At 42.9% G+C, this 20,682-nt stretch overlaps 1 protein-coding gene across 4 annotated transcripts in view; it reads left to right on the forward strand.

Moving 5' to 3' along the window:
* ARHGAP42 (Rho GTPase activating protein 42) overlaps window positions 1-20,682 on the forward strand; it is a 254,291-nt gene that overhangs the window by 214,925 nt on the left and 18,684 nt on the right. For all 4 annotated transcript variants that reach the window (XR_008319529.1, XR_008319530.1, XM_053309902.1 and 1 more), the window contains 5 exons: window positions 517-579; window positions 3,871-3,945; window positions 5,642-5,726; window positions 7,824-7,882; window positions 11,464-11,569. Coding sequence is in view for 2 of the 4 variants with exons in the window: in XM_053309902.1 (XP_053165877.1) it covers window positions 517-579; window positions 3,871-3,945; window positions 5,642-5,726; window positions 7,824-7,882; window positions 11,464-11,569 (388 nt within the window). In the remaining 2 variants the exon portion in view is untranslated. The remainder of the gene's footprint in view (window positions 1-516; window positions 580-3,870; window positions 3,946-5,641; window positions 5,727-7,823; window positions 7,883-11,463; window positions 11,570-20,682) is intronic.

The following is a 20,682-nucleotide window of genomic DNA, read 5'->3' on the forward strand; positions in this document are numbered from 1 at the left end:
AGCTTTACTTGGATTTTTTATTTGTTTATTTTTTGAATACTTGTTAATAGTTGTACATATAGATGTGCATATCAGGCAGTATAAAAATATGGTAGATAAATAAATAGTTTTTCAAAGTTATACAAATGTGAGCATAATTCTGGTTTTCATGGTTACTGTTAAAACAAAGAGGTCATTCACATAATCAAAAACTGTGTTCTACCCAGGTTTGGTTGCTGAGTGTGGTCCCAGTGTTCAATTGTGTGGAAGCAAGATAGGAGGTAAACCTGTGTAGAAGTGATAGTTTTTTATTGTGTGGATGACCTCAAAGTTTTGTTCGCAGATCCTGCATTAATAATGGTACTGCTTTTTCTTGATGCTGGATAACTGAATTGCATCTAGCAGATGTTAGAGCTTTAAAAATCACATTATACCAATTTTGCTAACACTTGGATAATTCTGCTTGCTATGAACTTGCAGCATATGGGTTGCTAAACTGAAAGATATTGAGAATCCAATTTTTCCTCCTTTTGATAGCGTTCCTAAATGAAGCTGGTTTTAACTTCGTAAGAAAATGCATTCATGCTGTGGAAACCAGAGGTATGTTTTGAGGTGCCACTCCCTGATCTTACTTTCACAAATATAACCTGTTGCTTAACCAAACATTATTTTCTAATTGCTCTAGGATATATCGCTGAGGGGCTACTTCACATACAGTCTTCAAGGTGTACGTATTTGTACAATTGGCAGTTTCCAAAACAATCTCCCTTTTAAAAAATCTGAGTTTGGATAATGTGGACAATAGGAATCTAGAAATACATGCCTGGAAATAACTGTGAGCGGTTCTTTGACCTTGGGGGAAAGAATGTGGGAGAGGACAGTGAGCATAGGATAGGGAACCATTCGGAGCCGTGACTTCAGATGTAGTAATCTAATCAAGCGATGAACAGAAGGCAGCAGTATTGCTGCTAGAAGCCATGGAAATGTAAAGACTGGCGCAATCTTTCGGGCAAGGTGAAAACAAATATATAACCCATGGGTTATACTTCTTTTGTTTTTGTTTCCCATGAGTTGAGGGGAACTATTTCCAAGACTCAGAAATATTTGAGGCTCCGTGCCGCCGCCGGCTCGGATTGTTCGAGGTCGATGCCGGGAGAGTCGGTTACAGGGTTATTCAAGATCGAGGTTCAGATTATTCGAGGCTCCCCGTGCCTCGAATAATAAAATATTTTCCAATATTTTTACCTAGGGAGGGACCGCCTGGCTTGCCTGGCTTGCTGTTCCCACAGCCTTCCCTCCTGGAGAATGCGCCATGACCCTTGCCTCTTCCCAGCAGCCTTCCTCTCCCAAGAGCAACAGCCGCCCAAGTGCTGGAGCAGATCCTCTTTTTGGCCCTGCACATCCACCTGTCCTGTCCTGTGCCATCCCAACCTGCTTGCCTGTGTGCTTCCCCAGCTCCAGCACCTCAATCCTGGCATCAGTTCACTCCTTGGCCAGCTGCTTCTTCAGTCAAATCAGCTCCCTCCCAGGGAGCTGAAAAGGAAGGCCCTAGCAGGACAGGAATAATGTTTTATTTATTTATTTATTTATTTATTTATTTATTTATCAAATTTGTACACCGCCCCAAACTTTCATCTCTGGATGGTTAACAATAGTATAAAACAAGTTAAAATATATACAAAAACTTAAAACAATTTGAAAATCACCTACAAATTAAAATCTTTAAATATATTATATTAATTATATTATATTATATTATATTATATTATATTATATTATATTATATTATATTATATTATATTATATTATATTATATTATATATACATACATACATTGTCTTGATACAGCCATCCAGAACCAAACTCATTCTGCACAGAGATGAAAAAAATTAGAATACCCTGGTTGGGTCATGCCAGCATCATATCTACTTTGCCCTCCCCATAAGCATGTGGATATGACAGGTGGGCTAGTTAGAAATGGCTTTTCTGGATGGTTTGCCCGGCCAGAAGACACTGTTTCATTTGCGATTGCTCAAGCCATATCTGAATGATCTACAAATCTGAGCAAAATGATTTTGACCCACAGTGAATTATTCAGACAATCCCTTACAGCTGACCAGTGCTGTGAGAGTGCCGTAGGCTTTAACCAGCCTCTGAAGGTTCCCACTCTGCCAGTTGCCTGCTGATGGAAGTGGAGTAAAGGGGAACGGACCTGAGTACTATATCACACTGGTCCAGGATTAAAATGTCTAATTGCATCTCTGGAAGCAAGTTCCATTAATTTCCATAGGACTACTTTCACATAGTGCACACTGCCTAAATCATGTTCTTTAACTGGAAGATTAACAAGGGAAATGTTTGTGTGTTTTTTAAATGAAGAATGGAAACATTTCGTTGGAGTATTGGCAGAGTTTTTCTTAATTTATGCACCAAAAGCAAGAGGTGTGTTTTGCACAAAGAAGTCACACCTGATAAAATGAAACTATCCTACAAAGAAATGCATTTGAACTAAAAAAGATGGCACATTGGTTGGCAAATGCTAATTATTTTGTAGCTCTTGTGATTGTCAGGGAAGTGAGGTGTTTTATTTTGTTTTTAAAAAGAACAAAAAAATTGGCTAAATATCAAAACAACCTAACATTTTCTTTGCAGTTTGATCCAAAGAAAGACCGAACTTTTTTTTAACCTTCCCCCTGCTCCCAGCTCTGGTCTCTCTTGGCTGCTGCCGGGGGGGGGGGGGGAGTTGCCCTGCAGGGGAGCCACCTCCACCTCCTGTCCCTACCCCCGCTCTGGTCTCTCTGGGCTGCCGGGGGGGGAGGGGCACCATCTCCCATCCTCCTCCCTCTGCCCTCCTCTGGCTCCGTCTGCCAGAAGTCTCGCAAGATCTGTAGCCGGAACTGGAGGAGGAGAAGGAAGTGGCGTGGTGTGGTAGCAACCCCACCGGAGAAAGGGGGAAATGGGGCAGTGCTTCCTGGCCAGGGAGAGGGGGTGCTAGGGTTCTGGGCAGTTGGGTGGCGGGCACAGCAGAAACTGTGCGCCTGCCAGAAACTGCTGCATGGGGACCTGGGACTTGGTGCGCACACACACACACCTTAGAGAGAACAGTGGCCACAAGTACCTTGCTCTTTTCAACACCATCTTGACAGGTTTCTCAAACTATTTGCAATATTTCCTAGCACAAAACAGTGAAAAACAGTTTCTAGAAAAATTTCTGGCCTACTTATTTTCTACACCATTTCAGTTTGATTAAAATGTTGTCAGATGTGGCTAAGTATAAGCTTACTTATATTAATAAGTATGGCTATGATGGATTCATATAAAATTGTGCAACAGGAAGTATAACAACACAACTGTTTAATAACTGATAATGATGATTTTATTTCTAAGCAACCCCGTAACAAATTGTTCTCTGGGAGGCTCACAATCGGGTAGTTCAGGCTCCAGCTTTAGGAGCTGTACATGCTCCTGATTTTCAGTCAAGTGCTGGCAAAAACCTAGATAGGAAAATGGGGAGTGATTGTCTGTAAGATGCTAGCTGAGTAGGCTGATGCTGTCCTACCCTGCACTTGTGCCCAGCACTTCAACCAAGTAGGAGGAAAAGCCATCCTACCCAACTCCCCACTCCTCCTATCTTGGTTTTTGCTAGCATACAACTGAAAATTGGGAATGTGCACAGCTCCTGAAACTGACTGGATGTCAATTAAGTGTGCACAGGACTGCAAATTTCATGGGATAACTCTGTATGAATCCAACATGGGTTAGGGGGATCCGATTGACTTTTAAATGTTGTGTCCTTAAATTGCAGCAATAGGAGGTAACTAAATGGGCCATTTACACAGTGTCCTTCAGAGGGAAAACCTCCCTGCATTATGTTTTGTTTTGTCCCTGTAGGTATTACAATCTTGGGGCTGTACAGAATAGGCGGTGTGAATTCCAAAGTTCAGAAGCTGATGAATACCATATTTTGTAAGTGCCGTTGTGGGCCTTCTGGCTTTGTGAGGTGTGTGTGTGTGTGTGTGTGTGTGTGTGTGTGTGTGTGTGTGTGTGTGTGTGTAAGGTTTTGGGTGTGAAATTTTAACATATGGACAGAGATGAACAGAATAAAAATCCTTAGTTGACAACTAATATATAACAGGGGAAGGGCTGTAGCTCATTGGCACAATGCATGCTTTGCTTACAGAAGAACCCTGTTTCAATCCTTTGTAATACCAACTATCTGTTAGCAGTGGGGAGATGGAGGAGTTATGTTCAGTCCCATCTACCCTAAAAGAAGGGATCAACATCAAACTTTTGATCAGGATTGCACTTGATGTTGCAGGTTATTTTAAAAAATGCCTTATATCATCAACCACTGTTCCAGCTAGTCCACTTTTGGTTGGCAGCAGCCCTTCAGAGTTGTTGGTGAATGATATTTCCAGCCCTTCTACCTAAAGCACTGGGAACTGAACTAACACACTTTGCTTTCAAAGTATGTGCATGTACCCCTAGAAAGCTGGCTGGATTTTTTAGTATATATTCCATGTGTTTTTAGATTTCTTTAAATATATTTGATGAGGGCGTTTTTCACCTTGGAGAGTATATTTTGCTCATTGTCTTGGTATCTATTTTATCTGGATGTATACAGGTTTTATTCAGATCCCTTTTAGATCATATTATGAAGCAAGAATACAGATTTGTGATTCCAGACAGTTTTAATCCTAAATATAAATACATTAACAAACATAGGAAAAGGCATAATGCATATATCTGTGTTTAGCAGGGCTCTTCGTGTATCAGTATAGTCTATAACTGTCTCATCCACCCTGATTCAAGATGGTGGACATGTAAACATTTGTAGTGAGTGACACCTCAGTGATGTAGTTTGTGATGCTGAAATCCACCCCCATTCAAGATGGCAGATGTATGCATTTTTGAGGAGTACGTGGGCAAACCTGTGGACCATCTAACAGATTTGAACCAAATTTGGTACAGTTGTAATGAGTGATACATAAGGATACCTCAACGGTGTAGTCTGTGATTATGCCATCCACCCCAGTTCAATAAGGCGCATGTATGAACATTTGAAGTGTAACTGGGCTAACTTATGAACCAAATTTGCTACAGCTGTAGGGACACATAGGGAAGACTCAAGGATGTAGTTTGTAATGATATAATCCACCCCAATTCAAGATGGTGGACTCATGAACATTTGAGGTGCAAGTAGGCTAACTTGTGAACTGCCCCAATTTGGATCAGATTTGATGCAGTTGTAGTGAGTGACACAAAGGCCTCAATGGCATAGTTTGTGATGATGTCATCCACCCCAATTCAAGATGGTGGATGTGTAAATGTTTGAGATGCAAATGGAAACAAATTTGGTACAATTGTAGGGACACATAGGGGATACCTCAAGGGCATAGTTTTTTAATCATCCACCCTGATTCAAGATGGTGGACGTGTGAACTTTTGGGGCACAAGTGGGCTAACTTGTGAACTGCCTAACTGATTTGGGCCAAATTTAGTCCAGTTTTAGTGATAGTGAAAGGAAAGTTGGCAGATTAGTTCTTACCATAACAACTTGTTCTTTCCAAATTAAACGAAAGCTTGGGCGGTATAAAAGTTAAATAAATAAATGAATGAATAAATAAATAAATAAAATGAGTAATGCAATCTTTTTTCATAGCCCCTAAATCTCCTCCTGACATGGACATTGATTTGGAAATTTGGGACAATAAAACTATAACAAGTGGGCTAAAGAACTACCTCAGGTGAGTAAACTGTGTAGAGTACAGATTTCTTATACCCATTCTGCTAGTATTTTTCTCTTAGTGCCTTCTAAGTTCCATTGCAATACTAATGTTGTCATAAAATGTTGGAACTAGCCAGTCAGTAACCATGTTGTGAAAGTGCATGTCAGTATATCTTGTGGTTGTCCACCTCAGTTTGGAATGGGACCTTCTTAATTGTCCTTGTTAATTGGTAAATTGTAATCGAATATTTGCAGTATTTGGTCAGTACGCCTCTTTAATGTGTTTCTTTCATTTATCAAAATGGCACTGTGTAATTTTCTAATTTGCTGTTAGAGAAGGATAAACAAAATGTATAATTCTTGACATTTTCTCATAAATCCTGAACTATTGTAATTGCCTTGGTGGGCTAGGGGAAAATATACATTTTTGTTTTGTTTTGTTTTAAACTATTTTGAATTGCCAATACATTGCAGGGATGAGGACAAAGATATAAACAGAGTTTAGCACATGCTTGGATTCAGAAGGTCCCGATTTCAATCCCTGGCATTTCCACTTAAAAGGATCTCAGGAGGTAGATTGAGAAAGGCCTCTGAGTGAGAACATGGAGAAGCAATGTCTATTTGGAGTTGGCAGTATTGAACTAGATGGACCAATGGTATGATAGTATACAGTACTTAGGTTCAAATACATGTCCTTATCATCGCAGCCCTAGGCAAGGAAACATCACACATCATCTTGTGGTTTTTGGGTCAGCCTTAAAAACATACCTGTTTAACCAGGCTTTTAGCTGAGATTTTGTTTAATATTTAATTGTTTTAACTCTTTAACTCAGTTAAAGTGGTGATTCTCTTTATTTATCAGGGGGAGAGCAAGTGGCCCTATCCGTACTCAGCAATCATCCCTCCAGTGGCTGTTGCTGGTGTCTGTCTCATGTTTCTTTTTTTTAATTGTGAGCCCTTTGGGGACAGGGACCCATCTTTATTTATTTATATCTATGTAAACAATTTTGGGAACTTTGGTTAAAAAGCAGTAATTTATTTTGTTGTAAACCACCATAGGATCTTTACAACTTGGCAATAAAGAAATGCGATAAATAAATAAAAGCATAGGCACATAGGAAGCTGTCTTCCTGCTCCCCACTGAAATAAGAGCATCTCCTTCTCTGTTTGTTTTCAGGAAGACCCTCAAGACTCACCTGTTCTCGCAGGCTTTTGATTAGAATAAATTTTAATAATTTGCTTTAATTGTTTTATGTGATTGCTTTTATTATTTCATGGATTATAATCTGTGACTTTTAATATTGTTTTGGATTTTGTACACTGCCTAGAGATGTACGTATCAGGCGGTATAAAAATGTGATAAATAAAAGAAATAAATATTGAGTCAGACCATTGGTCCATTTGAGCTAAATGGACCAATGGTCCAAGCTAAATTTGAGTCTTGTCTACATTGAGTGGCCGGCAGCAGCTCTCCAAGGTTTCAGGCAAGAGTGTTTCCCAGCGCTACCTGCAAATGCCAGGGATTGAATCTGGGAGCTTTTGCAAGCATGCAGATGCCCAACCACTGAACTACAACCCCATCCCCTGTGGGGAATATTTTAGAGTGCTCACATACAGTCAATAATCCACGTGCAAACAAGTGCAGACCCTGCTAAGCAAAGAGGACAGTTCATGCTCACTACCACAAGACCAGTTCGCCACCCATCATCTATCAAAAGTATATCAAACATGAGCTTAATTTAATTACCAAACACTAACAAATCCCTTTTGGTGCCCAGGTAAGTCGCCTCTTACCTCCTGTAGCTTTAATAAAAGGAATTATCATCCCTTGAGCAGAAAGTGATTTGGAAATTGTTCACAGTTCAGTGAACAAAATTGCTCTCTTTCTTCTACATATTTAAATTCAATAGGGCAGAGCAAGGAGCCTTAATTTGTCATATCTCTCTTTTCCTTCCAGCTGTGGTGTTACTTAGGGCTCTGTTGGGGTTATCTTTTGATTTACATCTGTGTTAATTTAGGGTGGAACCATAATGTAGTGGGACTATTTTGCAATTAGAAACATCTGGGTAGAGTAACGTATTCAATGTTTCTTCCCCTGCCCCAAATGTTTACACAGATGTCTTGCTGAGCCGCTGATGACCTACAAGTTACACAAGGATTTCATTATGGCTGTTAGTAAGTAAAATGCTGTTGAAAGCAATGAATGCAAATCATTGGCAAACTTTAGGGAAAACTTGGTACAGGAAAAGTAGGAGGGCAGCAGCAAAACACTGAGCTGAGGAAGAGTAGGTTGGGCAGAAAAATGAGCATTTATCCCAACACATTTCAAGCAACCTGCTCTTCATCAGGGAAAAGAATGAAGAAATAATAGTGTTCCAAAAGCTGCTTTTGCCTTAGCATCAACATGGTACAGGCAGACGCTGCCGCCTGAAGCCCAATTCCTATATTGTTGCGGCATGGGAAGCATTTCCCCACAGTCTGGTCCTGTGCTACTTGAGTTATTGTTTGGGAGAATAAACCAAATGGATTAGGTGAATGAAGTGGTTCCTTCCCATGCTGATGTCACTTTTCAGTGAGGACCATGCACTGCTGGCCTGGAAGGAAGCCTGGCTGACATGCAGCACAACCTTATGAGGGCAGAGCCAGAACTTCATCCTCACAAGGAGCTAGCAAACTAGCTGTGCACAGTCTTGCAGTGGTGTGTGAGTTGAGGGAAATGGGAATGTAATTTTTACTTTCCCCCCTGTAAAAGCCCTTTTCTCTGCCAGGAATATGTCCCTGAAGATCGTGCAGCCCTCAGGGACATATTCCTGACAATGTAAAGGGCTTTTGTGGGGAGGAGAGATAAGTGAAAATTGTGTCCCCATCCTCCATCCGCATAGTATTGCAAGCCAAGCCCAGTTGGTTTTTAGGAACATAGGAAACTGCCATATACTGAGTCAGACCATTGGTCTATTTAGCTTAGTATCGTCTTCACAGACTGGCAGCGGCTTCTCCAAGGTTGCAGGCAGGAATCTCTCTCAGCCCTATCTTGGAGAAGCCAGGGAGGGAACTTGAAACCTTCTGCTCTTCCCAGAGCAGCTTCATCCCCTGAGGGGAATATCTTGCAGTGCTCACACATCAAGTCTCCCATTCAGATGAAACCAGGGCAGACCCTGCTTAGCTATGGGGACAAGTCATGCTTGCTACCACAAGACCAGCATTCCTCTCCTAAATGGGCTCCTTGTGAGGAGTATGTGGACAGGAGCCGCTGCATTCTCACAGCAATTCCTCGCTACAACCTGACCCCTCTTCAGTGCTTCTTCCTCCACTTCTAAGTGATTGAGGCAGATCTGAATTTGAACAAACAAATTTGCACAGCCAGCCTGGCGGACACCTGAAGCAGCTGATTGGAAGTGGTGGATTGCCCACTGGCCACCTTGGCTGGCCCACTACCTTCTCCAGACCTCATTTGACAGAGGCATGCCAGCCACTGCCCTCCCCCCCCCATCTCTGGCTTTTCCAATGCCAAGGGAAAGGAGAAGAAGCGAAAGTGTCACAAAGGAGAATTGATTGCCACTCTAACCCAACGCTCCTCTACATTTCCTCTTCTGCAGCCTTTCCTTGGCTTTGGAAAAGAGACTGGAGTGAAAGAGGAAGACAGCTATGTCTGGTTGTTCTGCCATCAAGAAAGATGGAGAGGGTGGTGGGGAGCCTGAAGGTCCCACATTACTGGAGGAGGAAAGAGTCAGGGTGTAATGTTGTGGGAGTAGGAAGACAGCATGCTTAGCATACCACTGGGAAAATACCATATTTGTATTGGGGCTAAAATGTCCAGGCATTGGAAAGTGGGTGGGGCGGGGGGACATGGCTCACTGCACCACATCAGGTGCCAGAGGTGCTTGGACTGGCCCTATAGATCTTCCCAACAAAGTACTGAAAATAGAGACCCACCATCCAACAATAGAAATAATCTCATGGAGATGGGCACAGATATATGCAATATATATAGATCAAATTTTAATGTGTGGCCACTCACTAAAGCTACCAAATGCATAGCTGTTTAATATGAAAACATAAACCTCAATCATTGAATATAGGCCATAACAGAGACCTGGATGGAGTACAGCTGTTTCAAAGTATCTTTCTCAAGTAAATAAGATGTTGCTTATCAAATGTCCTACAGATTTTTGCCATCACATTAGCTTAATCGCCAGATGTAGTACTAGTAGGTATTGGAACATGCTCATTTGCAGACACTTTCTTTTCACGTCTGAATCTTCTCAGTCAGGGAACATTTAAATTACCCCTTAGAACTAAAACATATCCCTCTTTCAGGGATACATTCCTAAATCAGGGGGAAACTCCCAAAGTGTGGCTGTGAGGAACCCACCCTGATGCCCCTCCCAAGTCCAAGGAGATGATTTGTTTTATATGATTTTTATATCAGTAAGTTATTACAGTCATCCCTCGTAGGGGTGTGCATGGAACCGCCACACTGCGGTCCGGCACTGGGGTGGGGGGTAGCTTTAAGAGCGGCGGGAGGGTTTACTTACCCCTCCCGCCACTTTCCCGCTCTGGCGCCGTGAAGTTACGAGTAATTGGGGCGACAGGATACCTCCCTGCCACCCCTTCCCCGATGTTGCTCTAAAAAAACCTCCCAGTAGTCCTTTGCATCTCTGACGTGCGTGCGTGTGATGTCATAGAATCCACACTCAGAATACCTCAGAAACAACAGAACCCTGTACGCCATGGGTTAGAAACCCATGGGGGTGGTTGGCACCCTATGTGCACTACACCACCACTCGCTCTGGGCCACCCCAGCACCCCCCAAGTGCACTTATGGGGCTGCTGAAAGCTCCATGTATACCTTATGAGGAAAAACCTTAAAGACGCGTAATCTTCAACAATTTACCAAAAATCAGCCCTCTGCCCAAATCCTTTGAAAAAATTCAGGTAGCTTCCTTGCCCCTACTTGGCACTACCACCAACCCCACACTGCTGTAGGCCACCCCTTTGTCCCCGACGTGAAGCTATACATTTGCTGACACCTCCATGCTTCTTTATGGAGAAAAACCTTAAAGACGCGTAAACTTCAACAATCCCCCCCAAAACAGACCTCTGCCCAATCACTCTGAAATTGGGGTGGTAGCCTCCACCCATTAGGCACTACCACTCCACCCCACTCTTTTTCCCCAGATCCCACGCTATGCCCCCGAACTGCCCCAAAGACACTAAAACTTCAAAAATTCCCCAAAAATCAACCCTTTGCCCAATCCCCCTGAAATTTGGGTGGTAGCCTCCACCCATTGGGCACTACCACCCCACCCCACTATTTTGCCCCTGGGACCCGTTTTTCTAACCCGAATCGATTCGGATTCGGATTTAATCCGAATCCGAACCGAATCATTGGTGATTCGGGTAGCCCATATTCGGGCACAGAACAGAACGGGGGTGATTCGGTTCGGGTCCCGAACCGAATCACCGAAAACCCGAATTGCACACCCCTAGTCTCTGCATCCACTGACCAAGAAATCTCACAAAACCTGAACAATTTCCCTTGTTCAGGCCACCACACAACCATTCTCACTCTATGTTCTGTTCTGCCCGACTTCTAACTGCTTCCGACTGTCACCACCTGTCATTATTTAAACCCCTCCCTGAACATTCCATATGGTTCCCATGACAACCTCTGCTCACTCAACTCCCCCCCCCACACACTCCAACACTCCACGTGTATGTTTCTTCACAGTGGCTGTCTGTCTGTCTTTTCATAGAGTCTGATGACCAAAATTACAGGGTGGAAGCGGTCCATGCCCTTGTTCGCAAGCTGCCAGAGAAAAACCGAGAAATGCTGGACATCCTAATCAAGCACTTGGTCAAGTAATTCTTACCTGTTTGTTATTTTTGATGATGGTGTGGGGGGAGAGAGAGAGAAAAAGGGGAGGGAGGATGCTTTAGTGCAGCTTCTTAACTTCCTCTCACCTTTCTAATTGCTTTGACCTGCAGAGATGAAATTACACTCAAAAATGATGCTGGCATTTCAGAGGTTGTGAGAAAACATTTATGACTAGAAATTATTCATTACCAGAGCCCTGGAGGTTGCCAACGATAGAGAAGATTAACCCATTAATGATTATTGTCCACTTTTTCTGCCAGGAATTGATTCTGTGGAAGGGAGGCTGAAGGCTATACTTGATTCTTCATTCTTGCTCTTCATCTTTTCTTCTCCTGAAACACTCGCATGTCTTTCTCAGCAGATCTCTATGGCAGGGTTTCTAAACCTTGGGCCAGACGTTGTTGGACTACAACTCCCAGAATCCCCAGACATGGCCTTTGTGGATGAAGATTCTGGGAGTTGTAGTCCAACAACATCTAGGGGCCCAAGGTGAAGAAACCCTACTCTATGGCGTAGCATTTATATCCTTAGGCCACACTGTCCTTAGGGAAATTCTTGTTTTCCTCCACCATGAAAGATCATCATCCTCATTCTTGGAGTTGCCCCCACCCCCTCAAAAGTCATTAGGAGGAATTATGCAGAATTCTGTTTTGGGGGAGTGGATCAAACTCTTACAGAAGGCTGCTGGAGAAATTGGATAGCGAGACAGGAAAAAAGCTGAATCATTCTAAGACCATCCTAATGTTAGAATGGATGGGTTTAGAGTGTGAGTGAGTGGATATGAATATACTGAGGTCATTCACACAGTCAAAAACTGTGTTCTACCCGGGTTTGGGAACTGTGTGTTCTCCCAGTTTTAGGTTGTGTGGAAGCAAGGTAGGAGGAAAACCTGAGTAGAAGCAATTGTGTGGAAGCAAGGTTGGGGGGAAAGCTACCCAGGAGGAACCTGATGACCATAGCATCAAGGAATGACTTGTCATGTTTGAACGTTACAAGCAACAGATCATTCTTTCTTCACCTTGCACCATCTCAAACACAGAACTGGTTCAGATTAAAGCCGGTTAGCACATGCAATGAGGATGGGGACATGCCCTGAGCACACAAGTCCTGACATTACTCCCGACACCCTATCAGGGAGTTCTTTAATCACATGAGAGAGACATTCATCTGAACCAGCTCTTTGTTTGAGGTGATGCCAGGTGAAGAAATAATTTTGTCTGAAGTCAGTCACAACATCCATACATGCAAGTCAGTTTTTGACTCTGTAGTCATTAGTTGATAAACATACATATGTTAACAGGTTCATATTAAAATTATTACAGTCCAAGACCAGAAAATACATGTTAACTTCATGCTATAATCATTGGGTGATGTTCATATGTTAATGCATATGTTGAATATATTTAAACAGGGTTTTGGAGCACGGATAGAGGGGCAATTCAGATGAACACCCCTCTCACACGATTAATATGCCCCTACAGCGGTAACCAGAAAAAAACGCACATGAAAAAAGCCCACAAGAAAATTGCGCACAGAAAAAAACCCCACTGTCATAAAAGCGCATAAGAAAAATGCGCACACGGAGCATTGCTCACATGGGAAAATGCCCACACAGGAAAATACGCACATATATACTACACTCCAATGCAAGAATTTTTCTGTGTGGGCATTTTTCCGTGTGAGCAATTTTCCGTGTCGGCATTTTTCTTGTGCGCTTTTATGACAGTGGGTGTTTTGTGTGCGCAATTTTCTTGTGGGCTTTTTTCATGTGCGTTTTTTTCATAAAAACCCCAACAGCATGCCAAGACATCCTGCCATGACATCAGGATGTGCACGCTCTGAGTGCATCCTCATTGTGTGCGTCCCCATTGTGTGTGTTGGCCAGTGTTGCTCTAAACCATCCCACAATTTTCCGTGGATTCAGTTCATATGTTCAGCTGCTTCTCATCAAGGCAGGCTTGTCAATTAGTTTCTCTACTCACTGTTGCTCTATACTTGATCAGAGGCAGCTGAATATGTACATCAATGCAGGCAGCTGAATGTTTGCATTGAAAAGTATTGTATCTAAGTTGATGCACGAATCGATTTTTAAAATTTGATTTGTACCCGAAATGAATCAGCCCCGATTTGTTTTGGTTCCGAATCTGCCCCCCCCTCCCCGAATCACCCCAGATTCTAATTGTACCTGAATTTTCTGAATCCGAATCAATTCGGATTTTTCAAAAAGGGTCCCAGTGCCAAAAGAGTGGGGTGGGTGGTAGTGCCCCATAGGTGGAAGCTGTCACCCATATTTCAGCCTTAGTTATGTTTGCGCATCTTCAAGCTTTTCCCCCATAGGGAATAATGGGGATTTTAGCAGCCCCATAACTCCATGTGGGGGGCACCAGGGTGGCACCGAGTGGGTTGTGGTGTAGTGCACATAGGGTGCCAAAGAACCCACAAGCCCATGGGGCACTGGGTTTTGTTGTTTTCAATGTCTGAGGTGTTCTGAGAGTTGAATCTCTGGTACGAAATGAGTGGCTTCTCTCATTTCCTGTCAGAGAATCTACTCTCAGAACATCTCAGACATTAAAAAAAACAAAACCCAGTGCCTCGTGGGCTTGTCGTTCTGGCACCCTATGTGCACTACACCACCATTCACTCTGGGCCTTCCAGGTGTCCCCCAAATGGAGTTATGGGGCAACTGAAATTCCCCCATTATTCTCTATGGGGATAAAGCCTAAAGATGTGCAAACCTCAGGAAAAAATTAAAAATCACCCCTTTCACCAATTTATTTGAAATCTGAATGACACCCATTGGGGCACTACCTCCTGACCCACTCTTCTGCCCCCGAAACCCCTTTTGTGCCCCAAGTCTGCCACAAAGACATGCCAACTTCAATTTTTTTAAAAACAACACCCCTTTGCCCAATTTCTTTGAATTCTGGGTGGTAGCTTCCCAGCACCCATTGGGCACTACCACCCACCACAACCCCTGCTGGGCCACCCTGGTGCCCCCACCACCACCACCACCAGGGAGTTATAACTAAGGCTGCTGAAATCCCAATTATTCCCTATGGAGGAAAGCTTAAAGACATGTGAACTTCAAAAATCTTTTTAAAATCACCCCTTTGCCCAATTTCTTTGAAATCTAGGTGGTAGCTTCCTTGCACCCATTGGGCACTACCACCCACCACAACCTGCTCTCGGACACCCTGGTGCCCCCACCCCTCCGGGGGAGTTATAACTAAGGCTGCTGAAATCCCTATTATTCACTATGGGGGGAAAGCTTAAAGACACACCAACTTCAGAAATTCTTTTAAAATCACCCCTCTGCCCAATTTCTTTGAAATTTGGGTGGTAGCTTCCACCCATTGAGCACTATCACCCAACCCACTTTAGCCACAAAACGGAGGTCCAAATCTCTGATTTTTTTGGGTCGGAATCTGGGATGATTTGTTTTGTAGCCGAATCTGGGCAATTGAGCAGAGGGGTGATTTGTTTTGTCTACAAATCACCCGAATCAGCCAGCTTTGGGTACAAATAGTTTTGTACCCGAATCATTTTGCACATCGCTATTCTGTATGGCTATCATGTCCCATTCACATTTGTGAGTCATTGCTGGATATTGAGATTGTCTTCTGATAAATATGGATGTGTGGACCCTCTCCAAGTTTATAGTAATCAAGTACAGGGGGGAAAATACATAGAGATATACCTGTGCACTAGGCCATTTTCTTGTAACTATATAGATATAAATCCCCTAAAGAGCATTTAAAAGCAGTAATGATTTATTCACACATATTGAATCGAAATGCTGTATGCAAATATGGAGATTTGATATTTTACTGTCTGAAAATTTGACCATGAGAGCTCTGGTTTTTTTACTGTGCTATCTTGATATTTTTTTATTTAAAAGAGAGAGAGAGAGAATCACTCCATAACTCACACCTCTGTGATATAGGGAGTCTGCAAATTGGTGCTTTTTGAGATCTTACTTTGATCTGTGGCATGGTAAAGAGACTTTCAGGAGATTGTGGTTGTGCATATATGGAATAAAGGATAACACCATCTTTCAGTACCCAATTACTTAAGCCTATACCTATTCATTGCTCCAGAGGGAAAACATATAGTAGGCTAAGGGAAAATTGCATATTAAAAAGTTTCATCTTATTAGCATTCAGAGGTGTGTGTGTGTGTGTGTGTGTGTGTGTGTGTGTGTGTGTGTTTGTGTGTAGCAATCTTCTATAACTTGTGCAAGAACCCGAGTCTTTGAACCTATTTCCAGATTTATGCCTAGTAATTACTTATCAGAATAATAGCCAACTTGGTTTCTGTTCTGTTATCTGAAAGATCCAATTCATCACCAAGGAAACCTAAACAATAGATCACTTGGTTGGAGGAGGTGAGATGATAAATTGTAGTGCTATGGAAATTTATTTTATTATTTTGTATCCTTTCAAGTTTCATTTATCAATAGCAACTGAAAATTTTAACGTTGCCATCTAATTACATATAATGCCATCTCTATTAGACAAAATGAGGCCATAGTAATTGGCAATGAAATTCCATGACTTAAGAATAAATATATATATATATACCTGTGGAACTATTTGTTAAAAGATGCAAGAGGTGGCTGTAAAAAATTCACAAAAACTTGCCCTGAGTTAAGTTCTCTCTATCCCCTCCATAATGTGTATTATAACTTATCCCTTGTCCTGAATCACTGTATCGTGCTTTTCCCCACTCCTATCAGCAGCAACCAACAACATAGAGAGATGGTAGAGAAGTGCATAGTAAAGTGATGATGAGGTGCCTGTTAAATTTTAGTACTGTACATCTTATTGAGAAGTGGGAAGAGAACATAAGAAAAGTCATTCTGGATCAAACCAAAGGTCCATTTGGTCCTGTATCTTGTTTTCTGCTGTGTCCAGCAAGATTATTTTGGGAATCCAGAAGCAGAGACTTGGGGCTGCTGTTTTCAGTGGTAAGAGGGGTGGGGTGTAAATATTTTAAGTAATAATAACCACCACCCATCTGGCAAGATGCCCCATGTTGCATCTCTACTACTGAATCCCTTCCTAGTATGCTGTGGTCATTTTCTCTGGAATTTGATAAAGAGAAGCTGGGAAAGTTGCCCATGCCTCCACTCTTTGTCTACATGCCTGCTTGCTGAGGGAGTCAGCTAATCTGCCACCCTCCAGCTGATATTGGAGTGGGGCTGACCAGTGCAGCTGGCAGAAGGTTGAGGTTATGCAGGCAAGAGAGGCAGGATCTAGCACCTGAACGGATCCTGCCCTTCTCATTGCCCAGGACTGGGCATCAAGTGATGGAGCACAGAGAGCTCCTCCCGATCCACTCCAGCACTGCTCCTTAGAGGCCAGCAACTGGGAAGGCACTGAGGTCTGAACCTAGGTGGCCAGATTTGGCTTTAAAAAAGCCAAATTCTGGCTTACGGCCCATTTGACCCACAAGTATACCCCTTAGGTTCTGGCAACCCAGGTGAACCTGCCTCTCCCCATGTAAGGGAGTGGGGCTGCAGCTCAGTGGGTCTTAGTGGTAGAGCACATGCAGAACCTCTCCAAAAAACCTCTAAACAGGAAATGCAACAGAGAGAGGTTAAATTATTCAGAAACAACTTGTTCAAAGAGATAGGGGTCTTGTTGGCAGAGAAGCCCCTGGTCTTTGCTGCAGGACAGAAAGAGGGAGGAAAGGGAGAGGAATTGAAACAAGTAGGGTGGGAGGCATGAGACCCAAGTTACTGAACTCCCCGCCACACTCAGGACTGAAAGGATACAAGGTTTAGTGCCAGTCTTCATTCTGGGGGTAGGTCTCATAAAGACCCCAGCTTGAAACCCAACCGTTGCTGCCAGTAGGCACTATGGAGTCAGAATAGTCCGATGCGATGTAAAGCAGCCTTGTATGCTTAGAAAAGAGAGGCTAAGAAGAAGGGAGGTACAGTCCTGAGTGTGGCGGGGAGTTCAGTAACTTGGGTCTCATGCCTCCCACCCTACTTGTTTCAATTCCTCTCCCTTTCCCCCTCTTTCTGTCCTGCAGCAAAGACCAGGGGCTTCTCTGCCAACAAGACCCCTATCTCTATGAACGAGTTGTTTCTGGATAATTTAACCTCTCTCTGTTGCATTTCCTGTTTAGAGGTTTTTTGGAGAGGTACTGCCAGGTGAAGTAAGGATTTATGACCCACATCTGCAGCCCTTCACTTTGTATCTGCTTCTTGTTTATCCAGTTAAATGACTGACATTTTTCATAGCCTTCACTCTAAATGAACCATTTAACTTTTCCGTCCAAAATGAATATGGCATGATTTATGTGTGGATAGATTTATGCCTCTTGAATTGCATTATCCTTTCACCAGTATGTGAGCCTCATGCCATAACAAGATGAAAAATTATGTAGCATTGAAAATTCACCTCATGTTTCATGACTGTGGAGCCATTCCAGCATTTGCATCCTCAGGAGTGCTTTTGCGGAAGCACAAAAAATTGGCCATCCATGTACATTTTTCTAGAATGCCCCATGCCCAGGGGATTACTGCCTCCTGCTGATGAGATCATCACCCCAAAAGACCCATATTTTTCACTTGAAAATCACTGACAATGCCCTCCCATGGACTGAAATGTGTCTTGCAATGTGCTAAGAAAATCTGGGGGTAAAAGGCTGTAGCACCATTGGCTGAGCAGTGATAAGGTCATGGATTGTTCACAAATAGCTTGCTGGATTGAAGCTTTCTCAATACAATGTTCTACAAACAGGACAAACTTGGGGAGGGAAATAATAGATCAATGTCATTTTGAGGAAATCTCACACATGTGATGGAAGTTGGGAGGACTTGTGGAGAAAGGTGAAGACTGAAAGCAGGACCCAGGAGATTATAATTATTTATATAATGTCATCAATATGCATGGTACTTTGCAGGAGGGTAGAGCCACGTCCCAGATGGGCTTACAATCTAAAATTGGAAAATGAAATCAAGGAAGCAAAGGGACAGAATCTGGAAGCAGAATAGCTTTAGACTACAGAACAAAAACCTGCATGAAGGATAGGTAGAAGATATGGGAATCTGAGAAGAAGTAAGTCCAAAAAGACATAGGAACCTGTCTTATACCAAGTCAGAACATTGCTCCACTTCACTCAATAGCCTATTCTGACTGGCAGCAGCTCTCCAAGATTTCAAGTGTGTCTTTCCCAGCCCTACCTGGCAATGCCAGGAATTGTACCTTCTGCATGCAAAGCAGATGGTCTTCCACTGAGCTACAGTCCCATCCCATACAGGAGGCTGAAGGATAAATAGGCTGATCAAAGAAGCCATGGTAAACCCTTTACTGGACTCAAGCATAAGACAGACTATATGCTCTTGGAAGAAAGTATTAAGCAGGCAGGGAGGTTAGGAGTCCAGAAGGCACCCTGCTGACTGAGCAAAGAGGCACCTTTTTAAAGTGGTGGTTATCTTTATTGAGCAGAGGGAAAGGGATGTTGTATGAGTCTATAGATGTCTGTATACTCGCACATATTTTTCGGTAAATGACTGTAAAATTTTACAGGCACTCATTTTAAAAGTGAACCTGGATAAGGGCTCCTCAAATGATAGGAAGCTAGGAAGTGTATTGCTACCTGTGTTCAACATAATGTGTAAATTACTGTACCTGTGTGCTCTGTGTGACCTTCTGCATCAGGAAATCAAAAGGGAATCCAGTTGTTAGGTCTAAACCATGCGAGGGTTCCTGTGCATCTAGGGGGTTGTATAGTGGGGTTGAATTCTGCCAAGTGTGACTTATCTAATTGCTACTGCATTAAGGCAGCCCCTCGGACTGAGGGAGAAAATAGCGAAGGAAATAGGGAGGGATGGAGCTCGGAGACCCAGGTTATTTGAACCCATCCACTACACCCCTCATCCTTCCTTTGGCATGCTCTCATCAAACATGGGAAGCTGCCTTATACTGAGCCCATCTAGCTCAGTACTGTCCACCCTGACTGGCAGTTCCTCTCCAAGGTTTCAGGTAGGAGTTACCCAGCCCTGCATGAGAATGCCAGGGAGGGAACATGGGACCTTCTGCAACAAGCAGATGCTGTATAACAGAGCTGCATCCCCATCCCCTAAGGAGAATATTGTGCAGCATTAGTCACCCATCCAAATGCTTACCAGAGCAGACCTGGCTTAGCAAAGAGAACAATTCATACTTAGTACCACAAAACCAGCTCTCTAGCCCTGATGGAGTTGGTCTTATCTATGCTGCTCTGGAGAGTTCCTCAACATTCAGGAATAGATTTTCTAGGGCCATGGGAGGCTGCTATGGAAAGGAATGGGTGTGGGGGTTCCCATGGAGAAATCACATGCACTCTAGAGTTAGGATGCAACCATATAAAAACTATATTTGTCACAGCAAGGGTTGATTACTTTACCAAAAACATGTTAAAGCTTGGACAGCTATTTAAAATGCTTCCAGCACAAACAGATTTTCTGCTATAAAAATAGAGAAAAATATTTGCAGAGTCCTGCAGTAAATTATCTTTGAGACAAAGGGAAATATTTTCCATAATTCTGGGGTGTGTTATCAAATCAGAGTTGCAAATGACTTTTTAAAATGATAATATGAATGGAAGAACACACATACTGTTGTGAACTACACCTGGTTTCGCACTCTGTACATGCTCAGAGGGAAAGTCACATCATACACAAACTGAATTGGTTCTTGGAGATGGTGACCATGTAGGATCCGGGCGCACAAACAGAGATAGAGAGAGACACACTCAGAAAGTTCAATGGGCTTTATTATAAAAAGTTGCGCATCAGGACAAAATAAAAACATGTTTCTGATTCAAAGTGTAGTGTAATGTGCCTAACTAACATATGTGTGTGCAATCAGTAATTACAGCTATCTAACAATCTAACAAATCCTAAATAAAACATTTAGAGAGAAGCAGAGAAAGGAGGAGGAGGGGGGGGCTTAGGAAGGGGGGTAGCAGTGATTAGTAAGGAGGAAGAAAGTAGGGATCCAAGGCTTGTGAAGGCAGCATATTACCAGGATCAGAGGCTTGAGAACGGTGGATCTTTCAGCTGAAGGAGAGAAGTTTTTGGCTGGAGACAGGAGCTCTTGGATCA

The sequence above is a fragment of the Hemicordylus capensis genome, chromosome 3 (genome assembly GCF_027244095.1).
Source record: "Hemicordylus capensis ecotype Gifberg chromosome 3, rHemCap1.1.pri, whole genome shotgun sequence".
NCBI classification, from domain to species: Eukaryota; Metazoa; Chordata; class Lepidosauria; order Squamata; family Cordylidae; genus Hemicordylus; species Hemicordylus capensis.